Source organism: Vidua chalybeata, chromosome 3 (assembly GCF_026979565.1).
Source record: "Vidua chalybeata isolate OUT-0048 chromosome 3, bVidCha1 merged haplotype, whole genome shotgun sequence".
NCBI classification, from domain to species: domain Eukaryota; kingdom Metazoa; phylum Chordata; class Aves; order Passeriformes; family Viduidae; genus Vidua; species Vidua chalybeata.
Window position 1 is genome coordinate 44895720 of NC_071532.1, and position 20582 is coordinate 44916301.

The following is a 20582-nucleotide window of genomic DNA, read 5'->3' on the forward strand; positions in this document are numbered from 1 at the left end:
AGCAGAACTCTGCCTCTGTGACCTATTAAAAATTGAGATACTAAGTTAAAGTCTGTCCTGAAATCCTGATTTATAGCATATGGAAGTTGAGGAAACCTTCCACTAACTAGAGTATTTGTCATATAAAACAACAGTAGGAATTTGAATGTGCAAGCATAACTTAAGAAGTTTAATCTTTGAATGTTGAATTTTATAAATGTGACACTCTCTGTTCTCTACATCATTTCAGAATTGATATATTGTCAGGACACAGTAGAAACACAGACTCAGCATTACATCTTTGAGAGGTAATTATGTATAATCAGATTGTGAAGAGCACAGCAAATTATTTAGATTAGTAATAACTCATGTTATTTGTTGCATTCTCTGCAAAGAAGTGAAATATAAAACATAAAATCGAAAATCAAGGAAAATACTTGAAAAAGGTTGCCTGTTTTTGTCATGAAATGGAAGGGAAATACAAACGTCATAGTCATGATGTGATGAGTTTAAGCACCTCAGGCACATACAGTGTTTCTAAATAAATGTATTACTTGTGGTAAATTGCTAGTTTATTTATTTTCACCTTTTTCTGCAGAGGATTGTAGCAAGAGTAGAAGCTCTAATACTGTGCTTTTCTTGCATGGATACAGTAAAACATTTGGAGGTAGTAATGGGATAATTTGTAGAACAGGAGAATGACATACTGTAGGAAAATCTATTTTGCATTGTCAGAGAATGGAGGAAAAAAAAGGAAATTATTCCTTTTCTTTCTTATATTTTGAATTTCTGCTAAACCATTACCAGATATGAATGAATTCAGAAGTTATAGAAGTATGTGAAATGATTAAAAGTTTAAAGGACTACAATGTGCAGAATAAAAATAAAATAAATTCAAACATGATGAATATTTTAAAAACCACAACCAAACAAACCAACAAGTATCAGGTTTCCAGGAAAATGCCACAGCAAGTACTCCACCCTCTAAATCCCAGATACATCCATGATGAAGAGGTACTAACAGCTATTGCACTGTAGATGCGCCTACCTGTGGGAATTGCCAGACACTTGTAGTTCTTTAATAGAATTAACATTGAGAAGGTTAAGGATTAGTCAGAATTGACTTTACATGGGAGGTGACAATTTTCAGGGTTTAATAAGACACAGTAAACTACTAAAAGCATATATGTGTGAACAAGATGACAAAAACATATCTACATATAGATACATACATATGTATCTATGTGTTTTTGTCCAGTTGTAACTTTAAATTGGTGTTTTTGGAAAAATAGATACAGTCAAAACATTCATGTTGGAACATAACATGTCCAGATCTTGACATGAAAAATTAACATTTCTTCTTGACCAAGTAATATATATTTCATGTAATCATAGGAGGTTTGAGTGTATTTCACAGAGAAGTCAAATAATTGCTGCAAATAAAAGTAAGCGCTATTAAGGAGCTTGAGAACTTGCTGTTTTAATATTATATGTTGAGAGCAAACCCATTCTCCTCCCTCAATATGGTCTTCCATCATGCAGTTCTAACAATGCAATTTGACCATTTATGGCCATTACTGGCAATATTTTGGTTTTAGGTATAATTTTTAGCTGTAGAGAATGCTGTGCCACTGTTAAAAGTGAGTACTGGTTTTTTTGGTCACTGTGTCCTCTACTAAATCATTCAGTTATTTATTTAGTTTCTGTGAGATTAAAGACTTCATGACAAGAATTATTGAACATAGTCCTTAATGGATAGATATTATTAAAAATCTGCTGTGTTCTGCTTTTTAGTTCTTGCTTTTCAAATTTGGATGTTTTAAAAATAAGTAGCGTTTTGTGACATAGATAACATATACCTGAAATTTCAGAATGCTTCTTGAAAAATCAGAAATGATATTGTAGTGTGCTTATCAAAATCTTGTGCTGTTTGAGTGAGTGCCAATATGAGACATGACAAAAAGCAGAATAACTTCATTCTGGGAGATACGGTGTCTTTAAAACTGGGAACTGGTGTACTGGCTGAAACACAAGGATTTATCAGGATTAATGGGTTACTCCAAGATGGTTCTTGCTCATCATCTTAAAGCACTCTATATGGCCGGTTATGGAAGCTTTAGCTGCACAGGGCTGGGGCCTGTTCCAGTGTCTCATCACTCTGACAGTAAACATTTTTTCCTACAGTCTAACCTAAATTTCCCCTCTTTTGTTTTGTACCCTTTACTCTTTCTCCCATCACTGCAGTTCCTGATAAAGAGTCCCTCTGGCTTCCCTGGCCAGAGATATTGGAAGGTTGCTGTGAGGTCTCCAGAAAACCTTCTCTTCTTCAGGCTTAACAGGCTCAACTTTCAAATCCTGTGTTCATAGAGATGGTGCTTCAGTCCTCAAACCTGGGGAGGAGAATAGCTTTTTGGCTCAGGCTATCAGTCAGCTGGGCAATGTGAGTGCCAGTTCTGTCATCCTGTAGGCATGCTCTGTTACTGTAACTAGGTAGTATCCTCTTTGCTCCTCACATCCACATCTTTGGGATGGAGATTACTGCACTTCTGAATTCCTTAGGGTCATGAAGCACCTCAGATTGTGAACTGAAGGACAAATGAGAATGGGTAGAAGAATCATTCATTAAAGTATCTAAACTAAATGGACAGCTTCCCAAGTTAGATTCACTCTTAGATGCAGCAAATTTAATACACCTGAGACTGTGCCCCATTGTTGTTATAGTAACTGACATTTCCTTGTACATTTGATAATTGTGTGCACAGAATTTGTGTGTTTTTTTGGAACCTACTTTCCCTTGTTATCTAGATATCTCTTCTTTCAGTATCCACACCCTGGAAAAATAGAAGACAAAGCAGCGTCTTTGGACTTAACTAGTGAAAGCTGCTATGGTGATAGGGAATTGGGATGGAAATAGTAACAATTCAAATTTCCATGGAGGAAACAGGCAGATGTTTACCAAAGTGATGATTAATCAGCAAAACAAGAGTAGCAGAAATATCTGTGAGTGGAAAAGACTGCAGGGATTTTGGGTTTGTGCTACTGCCCTTTCTTCCAAGCTGTACTGAAGCTTTTTCAAGACTATAAGAAACTTTGTATAATATTTATCTGTTGTGATTGTTTTGAATATGAACTTTAAATTAAATACCATCGTTATTTACTGCAGAATATAGAAACTGTTTTTATTTGCATTTTAATGAAAATGAGTATATACTAAACTCATTTATTTCAAAATTATTGAGACATGCTGTTGTTTATTAAAGCATGTTATCTTGATCTATTACAAAGACCTATAACTGTATTACAAAAAGACTAGGTTTTGTCCTTTTGACTATGCACTTTATATTGTCAGTGCAGCTGTGCACAGACATGCACAGATGTCTACATGTCTTGAAACACTCTGTCCAAGAGTTTATATTCCATATGGATAAAAAGTTAGTACAAGTGATTACATTTTAGCATTAAATACCTGTGCTTGAAGTTGGTTTCTTGAACTCTCAGATCTTTGTCTGTTTAGTTTACTGTGATATTTAATAACATTTGCAGATGTATTTAAAAGGCACCAACATTATGGTCAGGAACTTCGCATTGCCTCTTCTACCCTGAATTTTCAGTCATGTGAGAAGAGAGTTGATGTATGTCTTTAACTTTTGAAGGCTACAGTTACAGCCCTTTGAACTATAAATTATGTTGACCTGACAGGAAAAGCGATGATGAACTAATATCAGAAGATAATAGGAAGGAATGAATCAGTTTGAGACATCTCATAATTCATTATGTAAAAATATCTGAAAGATATTTTTCTTTAATAGACATTTAGTATGATGCATATTGTAGTGTTCTTTGTACAAGAGCAAAGAGAGTGAAAGTCTCTTTCATGGTATGACTTAAGATAAGGAAATAATGCATTTTTAGCTCTCTTGATATTGGAACTGCTTATCATTTGCTGATTTGAAAACAGGTTTAGAAAAACACTGCTGTGATGCTTACCCACTTACCAGTCTGCTTTAAAGAAATGTAATGGAATAATGTATCTTAAAGTAATTCTGCAACACAATCAAGTTGAATATCTGTAGGAATCTTCTGTACATAGTCAGTAAATGTTGGAATGTGGAGCCTATATTAGACAATTCTATAATGATGGGCACAGAAATGCAAAGTAACTTAGAGCTCTCTGTGTGCGTGATGCTCATTATCCGTAATTACCTTTCATGTGATCTGACAGTGGCATCACATCTTTCTTAACCTTCTGTGCCAGTGTTACACCACCACTTGGACTAGAATGCTAAGTTCCATGACACTGTGACTCTGAGACCTGAATTAAGAGAACATTTATTGTGAACATCTCCATAGAAAACAAAGAAAATATAACAGAGTTGAAATTTGATTTGTTTTAATGAACATGTCTTACCAACCCAGAAATAAACTTTGTAAAAGGATATGGGAGGGTGATTGATTTTCACTAACTTGGAAGCATTTATTAATAAAATGTCTTTTTTATTTACCAAGTATGTAACAAAATAATCCGTGTATGCCATACACTGCACAGAGAAAGAAGGGGAAAATGTTTGCAAAATGTATCGAGTAAGTGTGTGTGTCAGGAAATCTAGCAGTTGCTATATTCCTGTTCTTAATCCTCTAGCAGTCAGCATCTGCATTATATATGTGTGTTTGGTAATTGAGCTTAATTGGTTTGCAGGGAAGGGTATGATACATTAGATCCTTAACTATAATTAAGTATGTCAGGGACTTGCCCCAAACCAACTTATATCTTGCTGCTGTCAGCATACAATAATTTTTTTAGATGGGCTTTGTCAAACACTTTTCAGATGTTCTCTAAAAACCTAGCTTACAATGGTAAAAAATGGGGCAGTACAAAAAAAATTGTGCTTCATTTCAGTAGAAAGTAGCCTTATTATGTTGTTTACTTCTGGCTGTGGAGGTACAATGTTAGAATCTTTAGCGATACTTTTTGGAGACAACTCTAGGACAATGGTGACAGAGTTACTGGAATTTCTATTCTGCTGGGGTGGTTACTTCAGGAAGAAGGGCTAGAAAGAGAAAGAAGGAGAGTGTATTTATATAGCTTCAATCTAACACCACCATTTTTAACCTAAAAGAAACCTTATTTTAATCAAATGCAATTAAGATTAGGAAATAGTGCTTTAAAAAATAAACACAACCAAGCACTTGCTTTGCCCCCCCTCCAAATGCTCTGGGTTTTATAGATTATGTTACTTTCACAAAGAGTACACAACAAAGCTGTTAGGTCTGTATGTGTGGTCTTTTCCATCCTTGATATTGGCCTTCAGGGATTTTTCTTTGTTAGCTGCGATTTTGCATTGTGAACTTCACCAGTAACATATGCATGTATTAAGTTTTTCGGATTTAATGCCTGACTGGAAGCAGTTATTACTTTTCACCTCTACAGTTGACTGTGGATTGCAGCATGGGCACTGTTGCTGGTATACAAATAAAATTGCTTTACCTACACTTACCTTTTCCATATGGGGACAATTAAAAAAAGGTAACAGGAATTAATTTTTTCAAGTGTCTGATTAAACCCTATGTAACCTCCTGTTCTTTTCAGATGGAGATACAATTTAATTTAGTCTAGTTAAATTATTTGAGTAAAGTAAATGGAACCAAATGAAAAACTAGTTTAATTCAGGGTGAGTTTGTGGGTGGTTTCAAATTATTCAGTCCAGTTTAAATTCCGGAGTTAATGTAATTTGATGAACTTTTCTGAATGTCCCTCTGTAGCAAACTGCCCATAAGAACAACTCCTTTGGTAAACATTCCCGCTTAATGCGTGCATTTTTGAAGTCTCAGGCTGTTCTGCTTCCAGTTGCATGCTTCATTCTGTAGTTTTATTGTTCTATTTATTGAATTGTATTTACGATGTTCAGTATGGCCTCTTCATAATCATTCATTTGAAATTTATTATTGGAAAATCATAAATGAATTGGCAGAATGTATAGGGCAATGCTATTTTTTCTATTCTAAACCAGAAAATCTTTGCTAGAAAATACTCATTGCAACAAAATTTTCTTTCTTTAACTTGAACCATATTCCTGCAGAGATTCTCCGGCTGCTGATTGTGTTACTTAGAAGAACTGTGATTTAAATAAGGGTCTGCATCTGTTTTTTGGGGCTTGTTGATAAGATCTTTAACTGTTACGTCATAGAATTAGTCCTGTAGAATTTTAGTTAATACATATTAAGGACTAAGGAACACACTGCTTTGCTGTGCGTAAGATATCATTGATTCCTCCTAGACCCTCCTTTCTCTGAAATACTGAGCAGAGCTATGGGACAGCTGTCCCTATAACTCATTTTCCCTTTTAATTCTGAATATTTCCTGTATATTTTTATATCCTTGCACATTAGGGTAAGCACAGAGCACTTAATTGGCAAGTTCATAAAGTCTATTAAGCTCAGTATAAGATAGTGGTAGTACTTTCTCTCATAAGCTTCAGCACTCTGCTTAGTCATCATACTTTTATTAGCTTCTATCACAAAGTCTTCCTTGCTCGCGAAAGTCTCAGCAAGTCACCACACCTTCTTCTGTTAAGAAAATGTGGGTAGTTCTCTCCACAGCTTATACCAGGCACTAGCTTTTTGGAGGTAAAATCCTTTATTTACACAAGATTCTACTTTTCAACTTACTGCAAAAACACTAATTTATGAATTATATATACAAAATGATTCTGAAGATAGGAAAAGTATTTTTTCTTTTGTTTACTTATTTCTTTACAACCTTCTAAGCAAGTTGTGTTAACTAGAATATGTGCAGTATACACACAAACAAGTTAATTCAAATGTCTAGGGTACCCATCAATTAATTATTTTAAGCTTTTCTACTTCTTTGCATTGTATGACTGATCTATGAAAGAAATACTAATTCCTGTGTACTTCGTATGTAGTCAAAAATAAAACTCCTTCTCTGACTTTTATTACCAGGACAGGCAAACAGAAAAAGTACATATGCAGTTATTATAATTATTTTAATTTATTTACTCACATTTGAAATTCAAAATAAAAATATGCTGGGGTTTGATTCTGCTTGTGTTCAGGGACAACAGTTTGTGCATTTAAAAATGATTTTCTAAAAGGTTCCATAGGTCTTGCTGGGTCAGAAACATAACCCTAGTTCTCTTTTTGCTTTTTCTTTTTGGTAGGATGATGAAGTGGTTCTGCAGTGCACTGCAACTGTTCACAAGGAGCAACAGAAATTGTGTCTTGCTGCAGAAGGATTTGGCAACAGGCTTTGCTTTTTGGAATCCACATCTAATTCTAAGGTACCGCTGAGTGATTTACTTGTCATTTCATGTCACAAAGCAAGGATAGTTTTAACATTGCTTGCTTTGATGTAATATACACAAATCTGTCAAGAAGAAGGAACAAATCAAGTCTATCAATAATAAAAGGAATATTTAATGCCCATTCAAAGATTAATTGTTTCTTTGTCCTTTGGCTGGACTCTAGTGTGGTGTTTACTTTAAAACTAGTTAGCTACAGAAGGCCACCCCAAACAATATGCTTGTTATTTTGCTTGTCTGAAGTCAATTGTAGTAAGCCACAGATCAACTTTTGTGTACTGCAAATTGAAAGATAAGTTGATTGCTCTGATTCTAACTCCGCAGAAAAGAGAGCAATTATTATGTTTGTGGTAAGTTTCTATTCTGTGGCATTTATATTGAAGTTATTATTTGAGACCTGATTCCCTTATCTGAGCATAGTGCAAGTATCAAAATTACCTCATCTAACACATTTTATCTAAGCCTCCTCTAACTCTGGTGTATATGCAGTATATATTTTGAAAAAAATAACTTTGCTGTTTATTGCAAAGAAGGGATTTTGTTTCTCAGTCACATATGCTCAAATAAATGTTATGAAGACAAAAATGGGCTTCCTGAGGGCAGAACTGGTTTTGTGAATGAAGTAATGGATATACTTGGACATTTTATTCATAGAAAGGGAAGAACATTGTTTAATATATTTGTTTTTTCTTTAGTTAAAATATAAATATTTGATAAGAAAATATAATAAAGGTAGAGCATCTGGAAAGACATCTAGAAAGATTTAGAACAAAAAATGATGGTTATCTTGCCAGCTTTCTTAACATCACTTTGATTTTCCCTGATAATTCACAGAGTAATGCTTCATTTCTGTCTCATCATTTTGAATGCATTATTCATAATAATAAATTTTTCACTAGAATATTAATGATGCATTATAATAGCAGTGATCTTGATGAAGTAATTCATGCTGCTCTGTTTTAAATGAATCTTTTTAACAATAAAAATGTGCTAGGATAGAAGTGGTTGTAGTTCTACTTGCCTGTGAGGCCTGAAAGATTTATTTAATGAATTTGTTATAATTCAGGAGGTTTGGATATTAGATCTACAGCCTCTCTCTCCCCATATAAACCTCCTGAATATTCCTGTCTTTAAGGAATACAGTGTAGATTTCATATCAGTTATATATGCTTGTTTGCTGATGCTGCTTTTTTTCCTTGTTTTAGGAAACAATTTGTATTCTGCTCATTCTTCATGAGTTTGGGGGTAAAAAAGCAAACAAAAGAAAGCCCATGCAGCTCATCTGTGTTTTAATTTTCAAGGGCTGACAGCTGCTAGGATAAACTCATCTGAAGTCATTTGTAGATATAAATACTGAGGGAGCCATAAAATTACCAAATCCTTAAAGCCTATAAATAAAAAAAAAATTACTGTACATAAGACTAAGTAATTTTTTCCTCATGTCTGTATCCATAGCATGTTACTATTGCATTATATAAGGAGGAACATGGGAAATATTCAAAGAGGTGTGATAATTTGAAAATAGTTCCAACAGAGTTCTTGAGCCTGTTAAAAAAATTCTTGCGCCTGTTTAAATCCATGTCTTAGAGGCTGTTTTCCAGTTAGAGTGGGATGTGATGCACTTTAATGCAAACTGTAGTGGGGCATGTGATTTACAGGCAGGGATCAAGGATGGGATGCAAACCCAAGCACCAGTAATAGGCTGAACACGAGTAATAGACCAGCTGTCATCCTGGACTTGCATTTTTGAGAATGCTTGTTACTATGCTGTACTTTTCTCCTATATCTTTCAGGATGTGGGTCCTCATGGTGTAGCCGATGTTTTATAATCACAACTTCTTTGTGTGCATTTTCCTGCCCCAGGATCACTAAATAATTCACACTACTTGGTCAAATTGAAGATATGTCTCGATAGAATAATTTGCTAACTGCTGACTATTAATTCTTACCTCTGTACAGCAGTAACACTGGGAGATGAGGCAAGAGATGCCTGTATAGGCAAAGTAAAACAAGGAGTTCATTCACCTGTTCTCATAAGCAGGCATGTGTACATCCCAAGGAAAGCAAGGCTTCATCATGCATCATGGTGGCTTTGAAGACAAATGCTGTCATTCTGATCTCCCCCTGCTTCCTTTTTCATCCCCCGTGCTGAGCACGAGGTTATATGGTCTGGAATATCCCTTAGGTTTGTTGGAGTCAGCTGTCCTGGCGATGTCCCCTCACAACTCCTTGTCACCTCCCACCTGCACGCTGGTGGAAGGGGTTGAGGACCAGAAAAGGTCTTGACTTAGTGCAAGGCTGCAAATTGCTCAAATTGATCTCATATCTTGAAGAGCAAGGTAACAGATAAGCAAGACATCAAGTCTAAATTATGCCTAATTTTACTAATAGGAGACAGTCCCGAATATAAAACATACAGACTTGCCCAAGATATACTCATGACTACCTCATCTCTAGAGATGTAGTAGCTCAACAAAAATATTTCTATTTCAGTTTCTACCAATTTCAAAGCAAATCTGTCTCGAAACAGATCTTATTCTAGGAATAGGTTGGAAGTGCCAAGTGCATAACAATATTAGATTTCTAAACCATCAAGAATTTTTAACACTGAAAATGTTGCAGCAGCAAGAATAACAAAACCCAAAGAAGGTGTGCTGAGGACAAAACTTAAAATGCTTACTTTCCTTATCTTTATTTATTTATTCAACAAGTTTTGTCAAATCTATGGCATGAATTTTTATTTCATAAGTAAGAAGAAGAAGAAAATAAAGGATGGCTGTCAGAAAAAAAAGCAAGTGTGTCATTTTTATGGTTTAGTCCCAGGCAGCAGCCAAGCCCCCAGAGAGTGCTCACTCACTCCCCCAGTGGGATCAGGGGTGGGACCAGGGAGAGAACCAGAAGGGTAAAACTGAGAAAGCAGAAAAGGCCTTCGCTCTGTGCAAGCCCTGCTCAGCAATAACAAAACCATCTCTATAATATTAACCCTGTGTTCAGAACAAATCCAAAACACAGCCCTGTACCAGCCACTGAGCAGAAAATTAACTCTACCCCAGCCCAAACCAGCAGATCTGTAAACTTCCTTTTCAGCAATTGTCTATAGGTAATTTTGTTTCATTATTGTTTTCTGTACTTCCAAATTCATCCCTTTTATTAAAACATAACTTACCTTAAGATAAGTGAGACCTGTTTCTTTACTTTTGAATGTTAGTTGTTGCTTTCTATATATAAACAGATTGGTAATATGAGGAAGTCCATTCATTAAAAGATTATGTTGTCTTGCTAGTGAAGTAAATTTTCTTTAGACTTAAATAGTGCATGGATTGCTGAAAAGGAAACAAGATGGAGCTATGTTTTAACAACTTCTGAAAACAATTCCTGTCCACTGTGCAGAATGAAAAATACTCAGCTCTGGGTCAGTCACAAAGGTGGTGTTGATCCCTTGTGAACCACTGCACAACAGAACACTGAAAGCTAAGTTATGCTTTTCTAAATGGCATAATGGTTTGGGTGTTTTTCCTGTTTTTATGGCAGGTAGTAAACTCACATTAATTTCTTTATGCCCCAAGGTATGGACCTACTTTACAGATAAAAACTATGTGTGGGATTTTTTTCCCTCTTGAAGTCCCTGTAATTTGGACTTGAGAGAGGGGAGGATAATATAGTAAGGGTTTTTGAAGGTCTAAAAAGGCCTCTCAAGTTGTTTTTTTTTGGTGGTTTTTTTCCTTTTTTTTCCCCTTTTACTTTTTAAAGAAGGCAAGAAGGCAGTGCAGTGTGTGATCCTATGGTTTGATCTTTTTACATATAGCAAATTACAGTGCTGAGAGCAGAGGCCAGAAACTGATAATAATTCTATTTGTAAAGTTAAGGAGGTATTTCACATGGAAGTAAGACTTTACTTATTTTCTGATTTGCTTTTGAAGAGTCTCTCCTTCAGAGAGCAGAAAGTTTCTTCATATGTAGTGCTAGACTGGTGTAGGCCAGCTGGTTGGGAATTCTGACTCCATTATCCAGAGTATGTCACTGATGCTCTGTTGTTTGTTGGCCCCTAGATGTTACTGTTGTGTAAGGCAGTAGAAGATAAAGCCTGATGGTAAGACTGACATACTGCTTCTTGTGCTGACAAATGCAAATTGATTTTTATCTTTGCCCTTTCTTTGTCAGATGAATTGGCTGGAGCTGGACAGGTGGCTATGCTTAAAGGGAAAAGGAGAATGGGGGGAGGGGACTGGAGAAGGTTATACCTGGCACAGACAAGGCTACATGAAAGTAGGATTCTCTAAGTATTTATGCAAGCTGTTTCTATGCCAGCAGTCAAATTATGTATGGATGTGTCTGGAGAAGGGTGTCATCCTGAATGGTGGGACATTGGCCTGAACTCCTGTACCCTGATTGTCTCTGGGAGAAAACCTCTTTTCTCTGTTTGTCTTCTAGAGTGTAAGATCTGAAGGCAAGGGTTGCCTTCTTTTTTTGTCTTTTACACCAAACATATTCTCAGTGGCCAAGACAAATAATCTGTCTCCGGAGGCACTGAGTCTGAAACTCTCTCTGACAGCTGAGAAACAGTATCTGCATTGTGCACAGTTTTTGAATGTGTAAATCCAAATAGATAAAAAAGCACATGGTGTTCCTTAACATATGGATGCAAGTAGATGCTTTTTGAGCAGTTGCTGACATAATGAAATGAGTAATGAAATGAATAATTCATTCACTCTGAGAAATTAGATCAGTGTTGTTTGCTTGTGTTTACACTGGGTCATTCTGTGAATGTAAGATGGTGGTTACACCTTACACCAAAGTAAGGTGGTTGGTTGGAATTTTTTTTTAATGTAATTGCTATGGTTCATTTCTGTACATGTGTTTCCAGTTCATTCTTTTATAATAAGTCAAAAATTTTGTCAGGGCTTTGTAGCTGCACCTTTAGGGCCATTTAAATTGCCTTTGTGTCATATTTCCAAAATAATTATTCCCATTTAATGGTAAAGATGGCACTTAATCTTATGTAATCTTATGTTCAGAGGACTCTACTTAGCAGACTTTGACTAAAACTGTTGATTTCAATAATTCAAATGCAGGGAATTTATGAATACTTACACATTACTTGGCCTGCTTGACATACATAAATTAGACACAGGTAGACGAAGTCTTCATAGGTGTAGATTAGGCAGGATTTTGTTCAGAGTCATTCTATCCCAGCAAAATGCTCTCTAGGAGTAATGCAAATAAAAACAGTGTGTTTCACAACATTGTATGTACTTTTATGCAACATAAATTTTAAATATTATCTTTATTATTTATGTATATCCAAATCAGTTTTTACTTCTTGTAAATGTAAAATATTTTATAAATTTTGAGCCTAAATGCAGATTGGTAGTTATAGCCATCAGACCTGATTGTAATCCTTGCAATTAGTCCCAGAAACGAACATAAATATTTGAGATGGAAAGTAAATAATTTAAAATGAATGTGAAAAATTTGGACTATGAAAAACACTGTCAGATCTCCATGTCTGTAAAGCAGCAATAGAAATATGGCTTTATATCAGCTGAAAATTGTGGGCGTTTTTACTCGGCATAACAATACAGTTTAGCATATTCGTACTGTCACCTGTAACTCAGGTAGTTTTTAAAAAGGAAACAAAATGTGTGATATCAAGCAGGTCACCACAGACTTAACAGTGTAATAATAATAGATCCAATCTGTGAAACCATAGTATTTTCATTTTTCATTATATCTCCTGTTGAAGCAGATATTTGAAGTTTTAAATTCACATGGGAATGGATTATTTCTGATATTAAAGAAATATTTTCTATCAAATCTAGTTTTGCCAGAGATACACATTGAGTTTTAGCTTAATAAGGCATTATTTGCTACAAAATATGAATTTAAAGCACTTCCTATCTTCAAACTGTACATTCATGAATGGGAAAGTGTTTCTTTTTAAATGACACTCACTTACTTAATATTTTTAAAAGTAAGACATTATTATAGGCCAGTTCTCTGGTTTTGGGGATAACTCTGAATGCTGAATACTAGTTATTTAGAACCCATGGAGTTTTATTATAAAACTTTAAATGTATTGCATACTTGGGATTTTCTTGCCAAAATGTATTTTAGAAATATGTAACACTGTAATTGATAAAGCGCCTGGGAAAAAACCTCCAAAGGAAAGTTCTGAATTCCTAAATTTGCTGCTAGAGTTCATGGCATGTAACCTGAACATATAGTGACAAAAGCTGATAGATAGAATTGAAGCAATATTGTAAGTCAGTTTAGTTGATGATAATACTCCAAGTGATGGCACTGAATGAAAGGATAGTACTTATGATATCTATGCATGCATCATGTCTGCTATCAACTAAACAATGCAAGAAAAATTTCAAAATCTCTTTGTTTCACACTATTAGTAACATAGGCCATCCATTCAAGAAACTTAACTCAAAGTTATATAATTTATGAAATTTAATGAACAAAACATGAGTTGTAATTTCTCCAGTCAAATGTGTGGTTTGCAACTTTCTTCATTATCTAAATGTATGTTAAAAAACAAACCAACCCTAAATTTTTGCAAACCCATGTGTAATGTGACTGTTTTGGGTGTTTTTTGTTTGTTTGTGTAGGTTTTTTTTTTGTTTATTTGTTTGTTTGCATTTGTGTAGGTTTTTTTGGTAGAACATATGTAGGAATTTCACTTCCGGTCTAAAATAAGAGAAGAAAACCTGGAAAATCCCATTAAATCAGTTTTCCTTTATAATTATATATCCCACTAACTGTTTAGGCATCTTATTACTTAAAGATTAAAATGAAAAAGAAGCAGATATTATGCTGAAAGATCTTGTCTGAGATATTGCTGTAACACAAACACTGTGATCGAATGAAGTCAGATATGTGGTGTACAGTCCTGAAATTGGTTTGGCAAGTTTTTAGAGGCTTCTAAAAACCTGCCAGTTTGCTGTGATTTATTTTCTGAGTCCTAACACTTTTAGCTCAGTTCCTAGTAAAAAGGAAAATTGCTATCATTGAATGATTGGCTTTAAAAAGGAAAATTGCTATCATTGCATGATTGGCTTATCTATTTGCATTTTGAACAGTCTGTTGAAAGCAGTGCCCTCATCCAAGTGCACAGTTGATGGGTTTTGATGTTTGGGTTTGTCTTTTGCCCCATTTAGTATACAAGCCTTGTGTCTCTTTAATAATCTTGGGACTATATGTTAAGAACTGCTAGCAGATTACTTGTCTTCACTAAATGCACTAACTGTAGTAAAATACAATAAGAAAGTCCTTGAAAGACAAATAAGTGATATATAGAGGAAATTAAAAGTATTTTGAGGTAGGAGTTCTTATTTGGATACATTCATGTCTGATGAAAGTTAGAGCTGCTGGCTTTTCAGTGCAAGCTAATCCCAGAAGCTTCAGGCTTGCTGCCTTACCCTGGGAAACTGAACATCACAAGGTTAGACAGCTGGCATGTTCTGCCAAGTCCCCTGGAGCTCAGCATTTTAAATATTTTTCTCTGAAGGGTTTAGAGTGACATGTACTTCAATAGTACATGCAGAGTAGTTACAAAGCAGTCATTTGAGTTTTAATTAGACTGATATGTAGCTGCACATCTGAAAACCTGAAAAAACATTAATAAATCTGTGTTTCAAGCTAAGAACACTTAAAAGTATAAATGCTTATTTTAAGCCTTTTAGATGAATGTTTGTCTAGAACAGTGGTTTCAAATTAGCTTTGTACCCCTTCTTTGCAGTTCAAGTCATGGTATTATTACTTTGTGCTCAATATTTTTAACAACTGTTAGGCTAAATCTGGTTCAGCAGACTCTTATGAATAATCCTAGCCCAATGGGCTCTCAGAAATTAGGGCAAAGAGATGTGGCCTACTAATGAGTGAATCTGTGTTTATTTGAGGTATCTAATATTCATAATATCTGAAACAAAATGGAAAAAAGAGTATCAATTTTTTTTTTGTTTATTTCTTAAGACTTTTTGAAACAGACCTTGTGGGTTGTGATTTTCAAGATTTTAGACTTTACCTCCTGGTTACTTCCCCATGAAAAAGAAGGAGGATTATTTGTGCTTTTGTAGCAACTGACAAATGCTGTGACTTGCTAGTATAACAAGAATATTTTCAGCATTAAATTAAGAGTGTTAGTTTATAAATAGTCTGAATTGGATGAGGGAAGTTGGGCAAGTGGAAGTAGTTTGGAATTTGAAGATGGATGCTTTGTGACCCTGTGTTTGAAACCCAAATGCAAGTTGTTTTAGTGACTTTCCTAGTGCTGACTGTTGGGTTACAATGTACAAATACAATATTAACTTTTTCTGGTCTCACAAACAAAAGAACAATTGCTTTATTTTGCATTTAAAAAATCACAGGCCAGAAGGTAAAAGAAGTCACTAGCTCTTAAAGATTATGCATAAATGCTAAAGGTTATAGTTATAGTTCAAGGTTCTTTTCCTGAGGGTTTGATTGTTATTGAATAGTTGGTGAATGTTTGCTGTTTGTTTGAAAACCTGTACATGATAGAGATGGACATGAATATATGAATAATGCTAATGGATATTATGGAGCTTTAACTCCTTCCAAGTTCTCTTTTTCTTCCCTACTGGATATAAAGAATGTATTTAGGAGTAGGAAGTTTATTTCATCTTCCAGGTCTTGTCTTGGAATATTTACGAAGACACTGTCCACAAAAATGTTGCCTTTTCATGAGCACTGACTTTTTACATGTGGTTAAAAAAGAACAGGAAACCAATATCACTGGGCTGATTTCAAACATCTGATACAATCTTCCCTTAATACTGCAAACTCTACTTCTATCCCATATCTAAATGTCTTTTAATGATAACAGGGAGTTAAGAATTTCAGGTTTTCTTGTTGTTTCTCCGAATATTGACCAGTTTTATTTGCACAGTACAATGTTTACAGCTGGCAATAAGGCAATAATTGACAGAAATGCAAATCAAAATCAATAACTGTTGAAATGGCTTTAGATAATGTAGGATGAATTCGTTTTGACAGTTTAAGATGCTTTAAACAGCCTAGTATTGATCTTTAAAAGAAGCAGCAGGGATAAACTATTTCTATATGAAGGAAAAAAATTGCAAAATTCTGTGACATTTTGAGTACTATGAGAGAAACAGAAACAGGGCTAGCACAGGACTTGCATGAGAAGGTTGGACAGAGGTCCCAGAAAGCAAACAAGTGTTCTGCTCAGTGTAATATGAAATATGAACTGATTTTCCAAAAAAGTGTTTGATTGTCCATTACTCAATAAATTAGAAAGCCCAGTAATACAGAATTTCTCATTCTAGTGTATGTAAGTTGATTGAGTATTAGCAAATAAAAAGGCCCATAGAAATTAAGTCAAATTGCAATAAGGCCTTATTTTTAAATAAGAAACATGCCTAGTTTGATTAGCTGTTTTAAGAATAAAGCTTAATAAGCCTTGAGTGCCATATTTCATATTTTATTTCGTCTGAAGTACACTAACAATAGATTAAGCCTCTTTGGGCTGATACATTTGAAAAATGCGTATAGATTAATGACTACATGAGTCTTCATTAACTCAAATTGGCAAAACAATTCCTTTTTGTTTTGCATGTTTCTGGCTAATTTATCATGGAGGTGATACACATAATTGTCTGCATCATTCTTACTAAATTTTTTTTCTGTCTATATAAAAGGAGAATCCCTTAGAAGAATTAATGGAAAAGAATTTTGGTTATTTTGAAGAACTTAAAATTATGTGGATATCTTTTTTGTCTGTTGTTTTTAGAAAATAAATCAATACCAGACAATTGAAAGGTTATTTTAAAGCCCAGCATGGACAGGCACCTGAGTAGGGGAGTGAAACATCTTTGCCCGGTTAGTTGAAAGTTAAAGTACTGGCAAATTAAAATTAGAACCTATCTAGAAAATGATATGTACTTGTGCATAGTAGGTGTCTGCAAAGGTCTGTAGTTGTTATCTGATGTCAGAATGTGAAGTTTTGAAAGGGAAGATCTTGACTCTCTGGTAAAGGAGGAAACTCCAGGTTGGTCAATGATCTAAACAAATGCCATATTCTCTTGTAGGGGTGGTATCTGTGAACTTGTTATACTCCCTCCTCATTATGCTCCCCAATGAACATGTATTCAAGGGTAGCAGGAAAAAAGTCCACATGTTATTTAGGTCCTTGAGACTGTCTTTACCATCTCTAAATTTTTAAGCCTCTTGCTTTATTGCTTCTTGCATAATTCACTTCTGAGACAGGTGGGAAATACATGTGGGTATTTCTGTCTAGACAGTACTTTGTGGAAACTTTTTATTCTGTGTGTTACTGAATGATAAGCAAAGAATCATTTAAAGCAGCAGTTGGTTTTATCTTAACAGCTTAGTAGCAATATTTGGGCACCCTAGTCCAAGAAAGAACAAAATGTGAATATTTAGAACAAATTACTCTTGCAATTATTCTTTTTTGATTCTGTAGTTAATAAGGCTGTGTACTAAAACAAGTGTTTGTTTTTCACATCATGCAGTGGATGTTCAGATGTAGTGCCTTGCTCAGGTAAACAGGGACTTTATATACTTAGACATTGATAGATAAGCCACAGTTTCTAAGTATATATGGTTGGCTTTTTTTTTTTTTTTCCAAACAGATATTTATTTTATTTATAAAAAGTGTAAGTATTATTGCACTTTTTATCAACAGTGGAAACGTGTCAGTATAAGTCCTTAAATCCCTGGAAGTTTCCTGGCAGGCAGGACTCTTCAAATCCTTCTGTCTCTGACCCAAATTATCTGCTAGAGTTTCTCTTGACCTACAAGATCTTCATTATTAAATATAGATTTTCTTTTTTTTTTTTTTAATAAAAAGCTTTCAATATATGATTCTGATTTATTTGGTTTACATTGCAGAGGTGGATGTATGTATCTTCTAAGGCAATGTATTTTTTAAAATATAATTTTAAACTGTCTTGCCAGGAGAGAGCTGATGATGCATCTCCTTTCCTTCATTTAAGGGCAAGTCAGAGCATACACTCTCTGTTACCCATTCAGCAATATTTATTTTTCATAGGTACACAGGTTGACCACTGATTTCAACAACATACAATGGAAAATATAATACTTGAAAACTTACAACAAAAACCTTAAAAAGTTAATATTTAATGTCTGTTAAGTTTTTAGTTGATAATTTATGATATAAATGAGCAAATTTTACTTTTCTTAGACACAGTGTTTCATGTTTACTGCAATGTAGATGAATTGCTCATAACAAATAGCATTCTGGAAGAATTAGTATTTAAGTTTATTTGGATGTCATTTTTGTGTGTGTAAATTCTACTGTGAAGATTTCAGATATGGGATAAATTTAACAGTAAGAGAATCTCAGCAAATAATGGCCTATTGGTTATTATGCAGGGGCAAGACCTTCCACAGATGCAGGTCAGGCTGTGTCACTTATTACAGGTACAAAACACGTGCATGTCTGCCCTATTTATTTGATCCTGAAAGGTTAGAGGGTTGCTGCTTAGAAACATGACTGTTGTAATGTATGGTTTATATTAAATCTGGTCAGGGATTAGGAAGATTTTCCTTTTGGCTATCTGGTATGTTTTTCAGATAGGGACAAAGTAATATTTTATAAAGGTCATCTTTCTGCAAGAATGCTGCAAGAATCAAGGGGTAGCTGCTTCCTTACATGTTCTAAAGCAACAATACCCTCCCATGATAATAATCATCCTGGATTTTTCCATAATTCGTTGCAGTAGCTACAAATACAACATAATCTCTAAGATAAAAGGGAATGTTAAGGTTTTGAATTATACATATAAGATTAGCATAATAAGATAGAATTTTCAGCATTAATATGAAGATAAACAATGTTTTTGTTAATTTGGATGTATGCCTAGACCCTCTGTAGCACTGTTGATCCTATGAGCTTTTCTTATTTTATCAGTCAGCATGAAATTTTCCTAATTACCTTAAAAATTAACACATTTTCACTGCATTAGGGTGATACACTATCAATTAAGTTCATCTAAGCTTCTGGCTACAGCAGCAAATGTTGTGATGGGAGTTGAGCTGATTGACCAAGTTTATTCATCAATGCTGCAGTAGTTGTATGGCTCCTTATCGAATATCGCTTCTATCTATTGCTAAGACTTCTAAATTTTCAAAAAGGAGATAAAAAGGAAACAGCTCTCAGTAATGTAGATATGTGGGACTTATGTCCTTAGGTTAGAGAGGAGACTAGAGGGAAGAGATGGAGGGTAAGAGGAAAAAGCCTCTTACCCATTTAAAGATGGAATATATGCAGCCCTTAATCTATATAGAAAGTAAATACCTTACTAGGAATTACAGCTTCCAAGTGATTAAGATAGTCTGCTCTGTTAATAATGGCCTCAAGACCTTTGACTGATTTCAGGATCAAGGCAATTTCAAAGGGCAAAAACTGAAAAATTTTAAGATGAAAGTTTGAAACTGTTTTCAGCATAAAGGAAAATACTGTAATTGTACTTAAGTAAGAACATCTTAAGTACAAGTAGGTTTCTTATGGATTTTTAAAGAAGATTGTGAGAAGGAAAAACCCCAAGAAGCAGTTTCCTTCTACAGATTAAGTTTCAGGCACACAGAATTTTCTTTGCCAATGAGCTCTGTTACACAATGACTAGCAGATATTTCACTATCTGAAAATGAAAGTTGGAAAGGAACTTTGTCTTCACTGCTGTGTAAACTCATAGAGAATAAAAACTAGTAACTCCCTGTAATCAGACAAAAACTACTGTAGAACAGTGTTTGATGTATCAACAGAAAGTATGCTCAGTGTATCAATGATTTTTCCACTGCTGGTTTTATCAAATCTAATGCTTCACTTATGGGAGACTTCTGCACTCAGAGATCTGGACAAGATGGTGAAACTTTAGATATGTGACCATAGAGAGTATTTTTAAGAAAATTAAAACATTCCATTGTTTAGGTCAGATTAACAAGGACATCAGCATGTGGCATAGGCAACCAGCAGAATTCAAGAGAACCACTGAGGACATGGAGCTGTCTTGTGTTTTAAGATTTGAAAATGGAATTATTGCAATGCATTTGTGTCTGACCTCAGTTCCACCACTAGCTGGTTTTCCCTGTGCTGTCTCCTTCTTCCTGTTTTCTTTTTTTTTTTTTTTTTTAAATTCTAGACCCTGTTCTGATTTTATCCTGTCAGTTTCTAAGTTTTGTCTCCTGAAACAGCTGAAACAGTTTTCCTGTGCAAAAAGGACTCTCTTGAGCTTTCAGATGTTAACAAGAAAC

The 20582-nt window shown here is 34.7% G+C and overlaps 1 protein-coding gene across 1 annotated transcript in view; it reads left to right on the forward strand.

The window, feature by feature from the left end:
* Positions 1–20582, forward strand: part of RYR2 (ryanodine receptor 2) — a 386078-nt gene that overhangs the window by 90473 nt on the left and 275023 nt on the right. Inside the window, exon 2 of the mRNA XM_053937433.1 lies at positions 7158–7277. Within this exon, the coding sequence (XP_053793408.1) occupies positions 7158–7277 (120 nt within the window). The remainder of the gene's footprint in view (positions 1–7157; positions 7278–20582) is intronic.